This window comes from Ips typographus, linkage group LG11, assembly GCF_016097725.1.
Source record: "Ips typographus isolate SLU linkage group LG11, UJ_Ityp_2.0, whole genome shotgun sequence".
Taxonomy (NCBI): Eukaryota; Metazoa; Arthropoda; class Insecta; order Coleoptera; family Curculionidae; genus Ips; species Ips typographus.
In genome coordinates this window covers 6808781-6823209 of record NC_138432.1, presented here as the reverse complement: position 1 = coordinate 6823209, position 14429 = coordinate 6808781, and the positions used below count along the sequence as shown (strand labels likewise).

The 14429-nt window shown below is 32.5% G+C and overlaps 2 protein-coding genes across 3 annotated transcripts in view; both read left to right on the top strand.

The window, feature by feature from the left end:
* Positions 1-14429, top strand: part of LOC145735364 (cytochrome b-c1 complex subunit 8-like) — a 205652-nt gene that overhangs the window by 61662 nt on the left and 129561 nt on the right. The gene's annotated exons all lie outside the window — the stretch shown is intronic.
* The window catches only part of dpr8 (defective proboscis extension response 8), a 70167-nt gene continuing 58890 nt past the window's right edge, over positions 3153-14429 (top strand). Inside the window, exons 1-2 of one of the 2 annotated variants that reach the window (XM_081989382.1) lie at positions 3153-3297; positions 4627-4829. In XM_081989382.1, coding sequence (XP_081845508.1) covers positions 4781-4829 — 49 coding nt within the window. In that variant the 5' untranslated portion in view covers positions 3153-3297; positions 4627-4780. Of the gene's footprint in view, positions 3370-4626; positions 4830-14429 lie in introns of both variants that reach the window. The other variant, XM_081989381.1, reaches the window with a different exon arrangement.

The window sequence follows — 14429 nt, the reverse complement described above, 5'->3', positions numbered from 1 at the left end:
TCTAAAAACTTGCTATTAACTACTAGGAATAGTCTTATAATTCGTTTTCTCAGACTGCCTTCCTGGTAAAAACTAAAAACAGTCCGGAAATCAAGACAAAGATTGTATTGTACATAAAACTAATTTTTTGCTACTAAAAATAATCTAAAAGTTGATTTCTAAGGTTAAAACTAACTTTACTAGGACTAAAGAGAGTCCAAAAGTCTATTTTCAGGACTTTTGGTGTACAACTCAATTTTCTGAAACAAGACTAGAAGTAAATTAAATTTTCGGACTATTTTATTTCTCAAGACTAATATCGTAGCATTTGGTACCAATTTTTTTTTACTTTTATTACTGAAGAAACTTGACTTTTGGAAATAGTCTTAAACTCGATTTTTCAGTCTTAAAATGCACTAAAAACAGTCTGAATTTCTTAGAGATACTACAATTTATTTGCACCTATGAGTGTAGAAATTTAATAGTAAAGAAGCTAGCTTGAAATGACATTTTCCAGACTACGGATAGTGTACAAACTGGCTTTTAGGCCTGATAAGTCAAAAGATAGTATTGAAGCATCTTAAAGCACTAAAAACAATCTAGATTTTTAAGAAATACTTGAATTTTTAGCACTGAGGTGTCTAGAAGTCGATTTAATAGTAAAAAAGCTTAGAATGATATTTTAAGTCTATGGAGAATGTAAAAATTGTTTTTTTAAGTTTGCTATGTCAATAACTTCGATTTTCCAAGCTGAAAGCAGTTTTGAAGCACTAAAAATAGTCCAGAATGCTAAGAAAATGTAAAGCAAAGTAAAAAGTACGAAAAGTTAGTTTTCAAGACAATTTTTATGAATCTAATGTCAATGTCCTGTATCTAAGACTATTTTCAAGACTAAAATATTGAAATTTGTCTTGAAATTACGAAAACTTACTTCAAATGCAAATTTTACGTTTCTGATGTCACTTTTTGGTGTTCAAGTCAATTTTTAGGGTTTAAATGTATGAATTTGTAATAAAAAATTCTAGAAAAAGTGGTTTTTTATGTAAACAAGTCAATTTTGAATATTAAAGTCTCTGGATGTGTATGAAAACTGGTTAGAAACACAATTTTTAATCTTCTGAAATCAATTTTTATCTTTTCTAAATCAATTTTCACAACTAAAGAATTTCAGTTTATTTGGAAACTATGAAAACTGGCTACAATGAAATTTTTTAGGCTTCTTAAGTCAATTTTTCGTTTCCAAGACAATTTTTAAGTTGGGTTGGGTTAGTTTTGGGTCTTTGAACGTAATAAGTGAATTATCTCGTAAAAGAAGTATTAAATTAGAATTGTATAAGAGATAATTAATTTTTCATCGTGAACAATAAAATTAAAAGAAACTGTAATTTTTGAAAAATATCTAAAGACCTAGAAAATAAGACAAAAACATGAAAACCATCTTCCTGTATCTACGCTTCTGGAGAATTTTTGCAAACGTAATTCATAATGAGTATTAATTTCTAGAGTGCTTGTTCCAAATTTGATCCAACGGTCTGACAGTTATGACAAAAAAAAAACGATTTTTTAAAGTGAAATTTGAAGAACTGTATTTTCCTTAGAAATCCTTTTTCAGAAAAATGACATAATGTATGTTAACTTATTTTTTGGTGGGCTATCGAATGGTGAAATATTGACATTTAAAACTGGACCACCCTGTATAATAGGTATTTTCGATTGCTTTCAAGTTTACTTTTCTTCTTGGTATGAATGGAAAAAAATTATTACCCGAGCTTTTCTAAACAAATTTACTCCTCCACTTAAGTTTCGTTGCACAGGGAAGAATCAAAATCAAACGAAAACTTTGCTTTTCCATGCCAAAGTCAATAAAGCGAAGCAAAGCTAAAAGTTGTGTGCCGGCGACACATCAGGAAATCCGAAATTCTCTCTTTGAAGTGCTTTAAGTGTCTTATTCAATTCGATATTTGATGTATAAGATATTTCTGAGGAAGGAGGTCATTCTGTCCCCAGTTGCTCCATTTAAATCGAACACTGAGCGTTTTGTACAGAATTATGTCTCAAAAGAGTCGTTATGACCAGAAAAAATGTAATTTTCTTTACGACCTGAAAATTCAAGTTGGTTTAATATTAGAAGCAAAATGAAGCGATGTTAAATGCTTGAGCTACGTGATCGTGCTTCCAACAGACTTATAGAACTTTTCGTCTACTCCAATAAAGCCGAGATGATTAACAACTTGTTCACTTTGGCAGCTGAATTACGCCCGACTCGGTCGATTAATTAAAACTTTTTTCCGAGATTACCTGAGGCAGTGCCTGAAGTATTAGCTTTTTTAAATCGAACGAAATACGAACAGAAAAATCTAAAGCTGAGTACCAGAAGACTGTCCACTGAAACTTTAATGCCTTCTTGCGAGGAATGTCTATCTCATTAAAAGTCCGCAATCGAAATACACGTACTGCGATAGCGATTCTCGTTTCCTATTAAAACGTAACAAACAAAATTAGTTCTGTCAGTTTAAAGAAGAAATTAGAACCCGGATCGGGCGAGAACGTACGTCAGAAAATCCTATTAAGTGCCGGAGCGTCTAATTTCGACACTTTTTATCGATAAAAATCGCAAATAAAAGGCGTTGCCCTGTGTGCTGTTTTCCCATTTTACAGCCCCGTCATTAAGTTTTCAGTCACACTTTTCTCGTGTTTTCCGCCACGTTCGCGTTTCTGTCTTCTTCGCAAGGCAATTTTCAATGACGTCCCAAGTTTTGACATTATCCGTGTGTATTTTGGCCACATCTCAAACCGTTTTATATGCGGTTATTGGTATAAGCAGTTTTTAATGTTAAATAGTTGCACAAGTTTTGATCTGAGCTGAAGTCTGATCTAGAATTAGCATAAACCATGTTTCTTGAATGTTTAAACAACAAACTATCATAAAAAGGGCTGAGATTCTGAGGTTTCAATTTCTGAGATTGTCGAAAACGTGTGGTCCAATTAAGTGTCACCTTGACGTTCCCCTCCAGATAACTAAAGGACCATAACGAAAACACCTCGAACGCCATGTATACCACCGGAAAAAGTGTTTAAACAGTAAAACGAAATTGTTGTCCTGCTTCGAATAGGATGGCGCTGAGATCGGCTCTCCTGCAAACCTGCGGAGGGCCGGCAGTTATCCGTGCGTCGCGACGCTACAAACGACTTAAACCGACGCTTCCCCTCTTATTGCAGGAATTTCGCGTGCTCCAACTTCTCGAAGAAGAAACTCGATAGGTCGGAAGTGACTCTTTATCCGGAGTTTGCTCAAGTTTGGCGCTGACGAATTTTGCGGTAAATTTTCATCTCCGATTTATGAACGATTAGAAAGTTTTTGGTAAAAATTAATTCCAATTGTTATACCGAGTAAGTTGAATGATCAAGTTCTCAATTTGATTGTTTGAGTATTATGTAAAACCAAATTGAATAATCAAGATAATAAGATTATTGGTAAACTATAGAATATTTAGGAAAAATGTTACTAAAAAGCTGTGTACAAAGCAAAGGCATTTAACGTACATCGTTATTTTGATTTTTCTAGAATCACAGTTTCAAAAGTCTAAGAAAAAACTTTTCAAAAGAACCAACAGCAGAGAATTTTTGAATTAAAATAACACCAACGAATGACACAATACTTGATATTTGTAAATATTATGAATTTAGCTAAAAGTCAGTCGTTATTATAATTGTATTCAAAATGGAGAAAGTAATTTCAAACATTTATTGTGAATTAAGCAAGTTTCCATGTATTTTTCATATTAAATTAATGGCAGTATAGTAAAATTTGTTTACTCTGTATCTTCAGAAAAATTTTCTCATTTTCTCTCTGATTAGAACGTACTAATAGTATTATGAAAGAAATCCAGAAACAACAATTTGTCAACGATAACTAATAATAAATCAATTGAACTGATTGAGATGAAACTACTGATGGTTTTCTACTAATTTGCTCTAAATGAAGAAAATATGTTAGAATATCTAGACACTAATGTTATGTCTATGCTACGTTACTACACAATATGATTATTTCAAGTTTACTTTCAATCTCAAACAAGTTTTTATTACTAAAAAGGAAATAAATTAGTTGCATGTTACTATGCAGTTTACTAACGAGATTATTCTGGTAAAGAAGAAAAAAATACCGCTTTTTAAGAAAGTTAATTTACCAAGTTCGTAACGTGTCAATTTAACGACACATTTTTTTCTGGCAAATAGAAAAGTAATTTTAATGGCTTATTAGAGTTAATAAGGGTTTGCTAAATACCTTTTGTTAAAAAATTAGTTAATTAGAGTAAAAACTAAGTCTTCATAACAAATCATTAACAAAAACTGTGGACTGTCATATGTCATTTCCAGTTTGTAAAGACACGTAACATATTCTCTACCATTTACTTTTGCAAGTGCTGATGTCCAGAATAATTTCCCCTAATTCATCATTCTCTTCATTATTTTTTCTCATTCAGGACGGTCGTCCATTAATAAAGAAAATTCGGGTTGTTATTAAATTACTTCAAAATGACTAGGCAGTTTCTAACGCAAAAAAATAATACTGAGAGGGATAAAGTTAGGTGGTTGGTACAGTGTTTTTTTTTTGTCTAAATTGTGCTTTTTTTTCCGTTTCAGCTGGATATAACTGGCTAAGTCATGCTAGAGGAGTGAATTAAAAAACAAGCAATCAATAACGTGAGTGTTAGTGAAACTAAAGTGCAGTGTACAAGAAGATGTGACGGAGAAATCTGAACTTTCATTACTCGTTCTACGTTTCCGTCTCCTAAATATGTCTTTGGTCCTCGTCTTTTTGGTCCTTTTGTATCTTTCAACTATTGGTGAGTTTTTTGTGTATTTTTTAAGCCTGACAGGTAAAATATTCTGAACTGGAATGATACTCAAAGCTTGTCTTTATGGACCGTTTGACGTTGACTGATGATGCGATAATTTATTACACGTGAAACGGTATAATGGCTATTAATCTTGCTTTTTTTGATGCCGGCTATTTCGGCACGTACATACCGACAACATAACTCCTGAAATTCATTTATCCAGTTGAACTTACATAATCATAGAAGCGAGTGTAACTGGATCTTGTCGGTATTAGCTTAAGTTTCAGCTGCATGTAGCTGTGTTTGCTTGGTTGAGAACAATTAACCCACTTCTCAATAGAAGCATACCACAATAAATAGCAATAATGACGAAAGTTTCAAATGGCTCTGGAAACTTGGAAAATATTGAGATCGTCTCGCCGTCAGCGTGTTGGGTTTACTTTGTGGTGTTGTTCGGTAATTAATTATGAGAGAAAATCAATTTTGACAGAAGACAGTTTACAGCGCGAAAATTAACATGTCACCTCGGTGCCTAGTTTTACTGCAAAAACTAGACGTTAATTAATGAATTCGCTTTAAACTACCTAATTCGGAGTAATGCAATTCTAAAGTTTCACCATCTCCTTAAAACCTCGGCACATTTATTGCTGTAAAACCGTCTCGAACTGGGGCATAGAGGTGCCTTATTATAATAAGCGAATGTTCAGCAGCGCTCGTAGGAATTAGGTTTAGCAAAAAGCTTCTCCAAATAAATTGAAAATTAAGATTTCCTCCGCAAGTAGTGCTTTCAGTGAACTGAATAATGCAATCGCTTTTGCATTATTCATTAGTTTTTTTTCCACGTTGTTTGAGCACTACTCGTCTAGTTGGCATTAGCTTCAATTCATCCGCCAAAAAAGTCATCTTGTGATGAGACGACTTAAATCTGAACAACAAATGGTCCGTCAATTTGTCAGGCTGAAAAAAATCTCCGGTCTTAAAACTTTTTCACCGTAAATTGACTGTCACGAGAAATATTAGGTGAAAGTGTGAAAAATCGTTGACGAAAGTTAAATAGGCTTTGGTTGCTTCATATTTTGGAAGTTTTTGTAGCAAGAGACCCTCCTAAAAAGAAATCGAGACTAGAATTTTGTGTCCTGTATAGTTTTTCTGTTAAATCAACTTTTAATAACTCTGCCCTAACCCAATGTTTGTTTGTTGAAAAGTTATACTGTTAGAAAACTCTGCTCCCTAATCGCTCTGAGTAATTTAGTTTTCTACTTGTTTTACTAGAATGAGTGTTCTAAATGAAAAATATTGGTTTTTAAAGTGGATCTAATTAAAACAATAAAAAACTCAATTTAGCGCTAGAATTTAATCTGATTTGAATTGAGGGTGGAAAATTACTTTCAACTTTATTAGTAATTCTATTTTACAAAAATCGGCATTCGTAAAGTTTTAATTTGCCTTCAAAGTGCTTTTAAGCCCCATTCCCAAAGTCTTATTATCGTCGAAATAATATTGGAAAGAAACGAAATTTTCATTTTAAACTTTGCTCATTATAATAAACTGATTTAATACCCGATTGTTAATTCATACCGAAAATTCCATGTTACAGAAAAATTGGAATATTTTAATAATGCCTAGGGAAACAAATCAAAAACAGTTGGATACGGTAGAATGTTAATGAAACAAAACGCTTTATTCGTAAAAGCACCAGTTTGCTTTGTGGTCGTTAATTTCAAATTAAACAAAATACATTGCCACGAATAGAAAATTAAATTTCCCGTTTGGCTGACAGCCCTAAACGTTCATTAGCTTTATTGCGTTTTCACGGTAAATGAAAACCTTCCTCCTGGATAAATTGTTTTTGAAAACGCTAATAGTCGGTTGTGGTTAAGTTAATCCTGGTTTAAGTTAGTTAGAGTAGCTAACTTGGGTTACAACCAAAATAACACACCGGAAAAAACAGGGCTTTCGATCGTTTAGCGCCAATATTTATGACCGGGACATTTATTTTAGCCCTGCAGATTAACAACCAAAAAACTGGATAAAGTTGATAAATGACTTTCAAGTATGGCGCTCGCATATGTAATCTCCCCTGCGTATCAGTCAATTTTTGATCCTCTATTAATTCTTGTTTATATGAAACCCGAAAACACGGAAATGCAGCTTTCCAATCGGGTTAGTAATCGAAATATTGAGGATGAATAGTTTACTAGTATACTTTTATGTTTATAATAATTAGAAAGTAAGGGCTTTCTCACAAATTACTTTATAAGTGTCATTTTTGAGAAAACCTGTGTCCTCACTATCCTTTTATCAGATATACGTTTCCGAAGTTTACAAACTTTCTTTTATTATTGAATTCACCAGATTCATGAGTTTTTTTCGGTACCAGACATCGGACCACAATCCCTCTAGATTATATCTCACCTAAGCTTGCAGCACTTTAAACAGTCTGTCGGAAATTCCCTAGAAAGTTTCAGACAACCGAATTCTACCCCATTATTGAATCGAATAAATTCTGTCGAGTCACCAGAAGAAAGATGTTTTAACAAAGTTCTTAAAAAGACTGTTATAAGTTTCGACAAGTTTCTGGCATTAAATTGACCCTTGTCGAACACGAGAAACTGAACAATATGATGATTACTTTTCGGATTGAACGTTGGCTACAACCCGCAAATAATGTGCAATGTGATTGATTCGAAACAAACGCTGACAAATATTGTAAAAGCTTCATTATTATCAATCGACAAAACAGTCCAAAAATTTCATCCGACACGTTTAAATGGATCACTTTTTAGTTTGTTAGTCTTCATTTGTTGTTTAAAGGTTGTTTCAATATTTCCCTGAAAACCAAACTCCTTGAAAATGCCGTTACCAAGTCCGCAATGCCATAAAACGAGTTGGAAAAGTAAACGAGCAGTTGTAAACTTTGGCCTTTTCGAAGAGCAAACTTGTAGAGGGTGATTTTAGTTGAAAGAGCCTTGCAAAACACAAGGACCGATGCACTTCTGTTTTATCTACAATAGTTGGTTTTTTGCTAATGTCTCTGATATTATACAAAGTTTATATTTTTGATCTAAAAGGAATTTGTTAATTAGTTGGTAAACTATTGCTGAAACTGCAAGACGATTAAAGAAAAATAGTTATTTAAGTAATTTAAAGTACTGAAAGTGTTTGTTTTTTAATACTCAAACTGGAAATTATTTATATGACATTCATTATGAACAAATAGAGTGTTATTCCCTATAGGTTAAATTTTGTGTAAAGGGTAAGTTATAACCAACGATTTATTACAAAAATAATGAAAATTCTATATTTGTATTGGATATTGGCTTTGTATTTGTATGTGGGTCGGATATATCGAAACATATTTGCATATAAATATTTGTTTTTTATGCTATGATATGCATTTTACAGTATTAAAAAAGTGTTTAAACCTACACAACTTCCTAAAAACGTCCTAAAAAACAAAAATTAACTCGCAGCTAATTTTCAGAAACTCGACGTCACCGGAATAGTAATTTTAGACTAGTTTTCGTTCTCACAGATAACCGAAATCAAGTTTTAAAAGCAGCTTACAAGACAAAAGCTCCAAAGCCGAGAAATAGGACGGACGTATTTATAACGCGTATAAAGCCGGCAACTACACAATCACGTATCGCCCAAATTTAATTCTGCTTCACAACAGCTCTATGTACTCTGCCTTCTCACTATCCCGAATTTACTATCAACTTACCAGGAAATGGATTTGCTTAACATTAAATATGTGCAGCTGCACTTCGCTATAAATACGTTTGTTCGTATGGTTTTACTAATTGAATGCTAGACGGTTAGTCAAAAGTTGATCTGGAAAGGGTATTTTGCTTCAAACTATAAATTCTCCAACTTGTTTACCACTTGCAAAAAGTTTTCCACTTCTAGCAGACAATTTAAACGGATTTCTAAGCATTTTTCCCTGTTTCATTGCTTTTGCAGACATTTCAGATAACTCTCCAAAAACTCCAGCTAAATTGATTGGACCAAACTAAACCAACTGGTATATTTTCATCATATTTGCGACAGTATAAGTGGCACTAAATATACAAACCCCCGGAGTAAATTCTTAGCGTACAATCGATTTATTTTCGTCACAGATCGCATGTGTGTACAACGTTAATTTAACTTTTTTTCAAATTTATGTGGTGTTTTCACGGTATTGATAATGCTAACATTTTTTCCTTATATTAATTAAGTCATGAATGTAATGTTTTCTGCATGGCATAAATGCCGTTCATGTAACTTATTATTTACAGTTTTGCTTTTTTTACTTCTTGTTCAATATTACCTTCAATGTATTTTAAGAACAACTTACATTACATCCAGTTTAATTGATTGTTAACCTGTTTACGATAAGCGATTAAAAACACGACTGGAAAATAAAACGACATTTTCAGACACAACAAACTGGAAATTGCATTTTCCCCAGTCGAGCCCGAAATAGCTTCTTCATCTTGAAGATTTTTAGTTTCAATTAAGGCAGCTTAAGGCATTTTCTGTTATACGGTTTTCCTTTTAAAATAATTGAAACCATTCGTTTCCTGCACCGGAACGTGAAGCTAAACCTAAAATCACAGAGATAGGGATGACAAGTGGCTTCGTTTTAGTTATTCGTGTTTGTGACTAACGAACGCTCCGAATATGTGGCAGCCAAGCTGACCTCATTAAAACACTTTGTCAAGACTACAATGTCGTTTGATTAAACAACAAAACATAAAACTCAACCGCAGGAATTGCTGAAGGGCAAGTCAGTAATGTCTTACTATAGTTAATTATGAGTTGTTTTAGGACCAAAAAGAAAATAAAACAGAGATTGTTTTTAGTTCTACGTTTTTTCTAAGCAAATTCAAAAAACTATTAGGAGGTTGTTGTATAAAATAAAAAATCTCTGCATCAGTCAAAATAACTAAGAAAATTTCCTTTAAAGAAAATTACATAACTCACGTCCCTCGTCGCTCTATTACATTTTGAGCATATGTATAATGTCGTAATGTTTTAGAGTAAATTTAAAAGTTAAAAAAAATCTAATTTGCTTAAAAAATCATCGGCGGTATAATGTGTGAAGAAAGAGCTCAACATCGTGTCGTAATAAAACTTTCAACAAGCAAATTGAGTGTCTGAAAAATTTCGTTGAAAAATCGTCTGAAAATCTGCACGAACGCCACCAAGGCGCTTTCCCACTGTTCCCGCAACTTTTTGCGGCATATCAATATAAATGAGCCCTTGAAAGATGAAAAAAGTTGGGGTGTAGCATAATAAGTCACGGACAAAGTGAAATATTGAAACGACGAGGAACCTTTCACCTCAAAATCGTAAGGGCTAATTTACATGTCGACGTTGCCATAGCCAGTATTAAAGGCTCGAAAACAATAGGGAAAAAGACCTATTTCCGGTTCTACAACGTCGATTTTTCCTGAAAACTTTTAGCACGTGGGAAAACCTTTTTTCAAGCTGTTATAAGTCTCCTGACAAAGTGGAACGGGCACAATCTATCACGATTCGAAAGTTTAACCTTCTGCGGAAGATCATTCAGTTGGAATAAATTGACGTATGTAGGAGAAGTTTCAGTGAAGCGTCTATTTTTGTAGGAAGGGTTTAGGAAAATTCGAGCCTTCACCTGAGGAAGCGTTGAGTTTATATTTCAAAGATCCAGACTGCACGTGACATAATATTGTCAGTTATGAATATCTCGAACACATTTAAAAAAGTGTTTTCTACCATTCAACCAACAACTCTACAAACTATTTTCCTTGAAAGGAATTCTTGCTATTTTAAAACTTACAAACCATTCTAAAGGCAAAGTTTTCTTTTATCAAGAAAAAAAACATGTACATTTTAAGGCATGTTATAAAATTTCATATACCTATCAACGTATTTAGCAAAATACTCCTAAAATTTTGTATGGGAAAAATTTGCAATGTATCGAATACTTTTAACCAAATTTAAATACGTATTTGTTCATTCATATTGATATTGCGATGTTTTTCAAACAATTTATATCAGTTTTTATATTTTGTAAATTCCTGCTTGAACAGCGAGCGCATATTTTGTTTTTAATTTAAATAATTTCGTTGTTGATGTGCAAGTATTATTAAAAATTGATGTACAATTACGTAACATTCACTTAAATACTTAATAAAACAGTTCTACAATAAGCTACAATTATTTAAAATATTGCCAGTAAGCCACAAGTATAACATGTACAAATTACTGCTAATAAATATTACTGAAAAATATTTTCAGAGTACATATGCACTACACAAATAGGGTAAAAAATTCTCAAATTTCCTTTAGGCACGTTAGATCGTAATCAATCAATCGCTTTCGTCGATGCTCTCAATACAATTAGTCTCCATTAGGTGGAGGTTTATATCGTCGATCCTTTTGCAAACTTTCTAAATTGCCGGAGTTACTCAGTTTAATGCAGCTGCTGCAGTTTGTACATTGTGTGGCAAATTGGAATACAGGATATTTCCCTTAAACCGCATGGCGAAAAGTTCTCGAAGAAAAGACATCAATCCCCTCGCCATTTCCGCAGATCATTTTCCTAATCTTTGGAGATTGAAGTTTTGGAATTGCACTCGAGAAACGAATCGTGGATTTTGTTTTTTTTACTAGCTAAAAGTCTATTATGATGATGTAAGTAATCACAATTCTTATACACTTAATACGATTACAAATTTACAAACAGTCCAAGAACGTATGTCAAGCAATTTTCGTTTGTTCATAAGTTTGTTTCAGCTCTAAAAAGGCTCAAGGGTTAAAGTTATTGGATTTCTACAGCCAATTTAATTAAAGTTTGGCGAACATTTGATCAATATCGCAGAATGAACTTTATCTTTGCTGACTGGGTTTACCCGGGTGGTTCAACGTTCTATTTCCTTTATTAAGACATTCATAAATAGACTGGCAGGGCAAATATGATTTGCATTAATCGAAGCCAAGAGAAACTAACCGGTTAACATTCATAAATAAATTAAAATTTAATTCAACTTAGTTACGGGAGATGTTTGTTCTGGTTGATTATTTCATTTTCTGTTTTGTTTGTTTTTCGCCGCCGATAACTTTTCAATGAAGTGGTTACCGCGAAACTGACTTTAATTTTATGTTACGATTTTGCGTTTTAATTGGACAAATATTTTCTCTGGTGGAACTTAAAACAACTAAAATAATTCGAAGCGCACAAAAATGACAAACTTGATCAAATGAATTCATTTTTTTGTCTTAATTTTGAGTTTGAGTAGTATTACACACTAATTATTATGTATGTTATTTCTAAGAAAACTCTGCTTTATATAACTCAGTACATTAATCGTTTCTTTCTACTTCAATCAACCTAATGTAACTATTTGAATTATGAATATTACATATCCCTATCCTATTTAATTGCGACTGTATCGCTTTATTGAATGGGACAGAAAATCGTACAAATCTCGTGTTAATGGAAAATGGTGCTTTAATTGCTAAAACCAATCGAGCACGTGTAAAGCACTTTTCGCAATAAACGAAATTATAACAGTTATTCGAATGGCTTTATGAATAGTAAAACTGCATCAATCAACTTATTGTTTAAACGTTTTTGCAGTCAAAGTAATTTCCTTCAATCTTTGTATCATGTAGATTAACAGAATAAATTTAAGTATTAATCATAAAAGGCAAATGTGATGTAATAGTTTGTCATCTTGGTAAAATAACCTCCCTTATTATACTAACTTAATCAAAACATTTATACATATTATTTAAGAGGAGAAATTTTATTTAATTAGGTTTGTTGAATAAATGTGTGTATTTTTATTCCGGTTATTGTGGTTTCATCTAGACAGTTTAGCCTAGAAACTACTTGCTTCAATTAAAGTGTTGTTGCTGACAATTGAATGTAATTGTAGTCTTAAGAGGTTTTTACCCTTAAGGGCCTCCTTAAGGAGTTACAAAGCAAAAAATAACAGGGTGCACCAAACTGCTTGTTTAAACTAACCCCATTTTGACTGAAAAATAGAGTTAAGTTACTTTTAATGTAATATAGTTGTGACTATTCTAAACTATTCTACTATACTAAATTCTTCAAAGTTCAAAACAACATATGGAAAAACAAGCTCAAATTTATTATTTTTACTCACGTACCCAAAATTACAGTTTCTAACTATCAATTATTTTCAAACAAATTCAAACAATAACTTTTACAAATTTGGTTTTATTTTACTGGCTGCCGGACCATGTTTTGCTTCGGCTCCATAAATTTCCATAAGCGTTATTAATACATAACAGACAAATAGCGGCCGCATTAGTTTTCATCTAATATCTGAACATAAATCAAAGCCATTATCTAATCAATGCCACCGTAGTTATTACACCCCATTAAATTATTAGGATAATTTATGTATTATTTGCTGTATGTACGCAAATCGCTACCTATTTGTTGGTGTAAATAGGTCGGCAAGAATGAAGATATTGAAGGCTTGTTACCTTGTTTGACGTGCTTATATTGATAGAGCTATTGTTAACTGAATAACAGGTTTTTTAAGTTTGGTTTTTACATATTTACTTTGAACTGATTGCAACAAATTTATATATTTTAAATTCCACTATTTTATGCACGTTTTCATAAACCGTCGCTTTGATTTCGATAATTTTTCATGTATATGCATATTTAGTCTGTCCCATAAAGTTGTGATTTACGTGGTAAAATTATTGTGTTTGAACAGAGCGGTTATTACTTTTAAAAAATATTGTTTTAATTAATTTTAGGTTAATTACAATAAAAACTTTAATATTAATATTATCCACAAGAAGTAAGTAAGTAACTTTTTTCAAAACTAGGAAACCCTCACCTGGTGGTGCTATAAAAATAATTCAACTGCACTTGACACGCCAGATTTACTTTTTACGATGCGGATTTCTTTGCAAGACACTTTGTAATACCGAAATATGCAAAAGCATATAAATCACCGACAGAAGACATAAGAAATGTTCAGACAGGCGAACGAAATTCAAAGTTTTTCGAGTGTTGACTCTATTCAGACCGGGCCGTGGAAAAAGAAAATAGCCATAAAAGCTAATGGCTTTTGGGAGGAGGAGAAAATTCATTTTTCCGCGTCGCGGAGTTATTTTGTTTAATTCGAATTTAACGAGTATAAAGCGGCGTTTGCGGAAATAAAACCTCGACCGGATCTGGCTATGAACCATAAGTGCCTTTTTAGGACTTTCCTGTCCTGGATTTATCTTATATGCCCTATGCTTTCTTATTTTAACTGCGGGAAACGTTTTCCTTCAACTACAAAGCAGTGTACGTTTATCTAAATAGCACAGTAACATTTTGTTGGAAGAATTTATTGATTTGAATAACAAGAGCGAATAAAATATAATTCTAAAAAGAGCACCCTGTATATTTTCTGATGTTGATATTTCTTCAGATTCTAGAAATATACAATAATTTAATTTTTGAATTTTAATTTTTGTATAATAAGTTGACATTTGGTTTTTTTGAATTATTGGCATTTAAACATAATGCTTTTATTGTTTTTCAAAAGCACAGTTGTCATGAATAATCAAATAGACTAAACGTCGTTAGTATTAGTAGAGCAA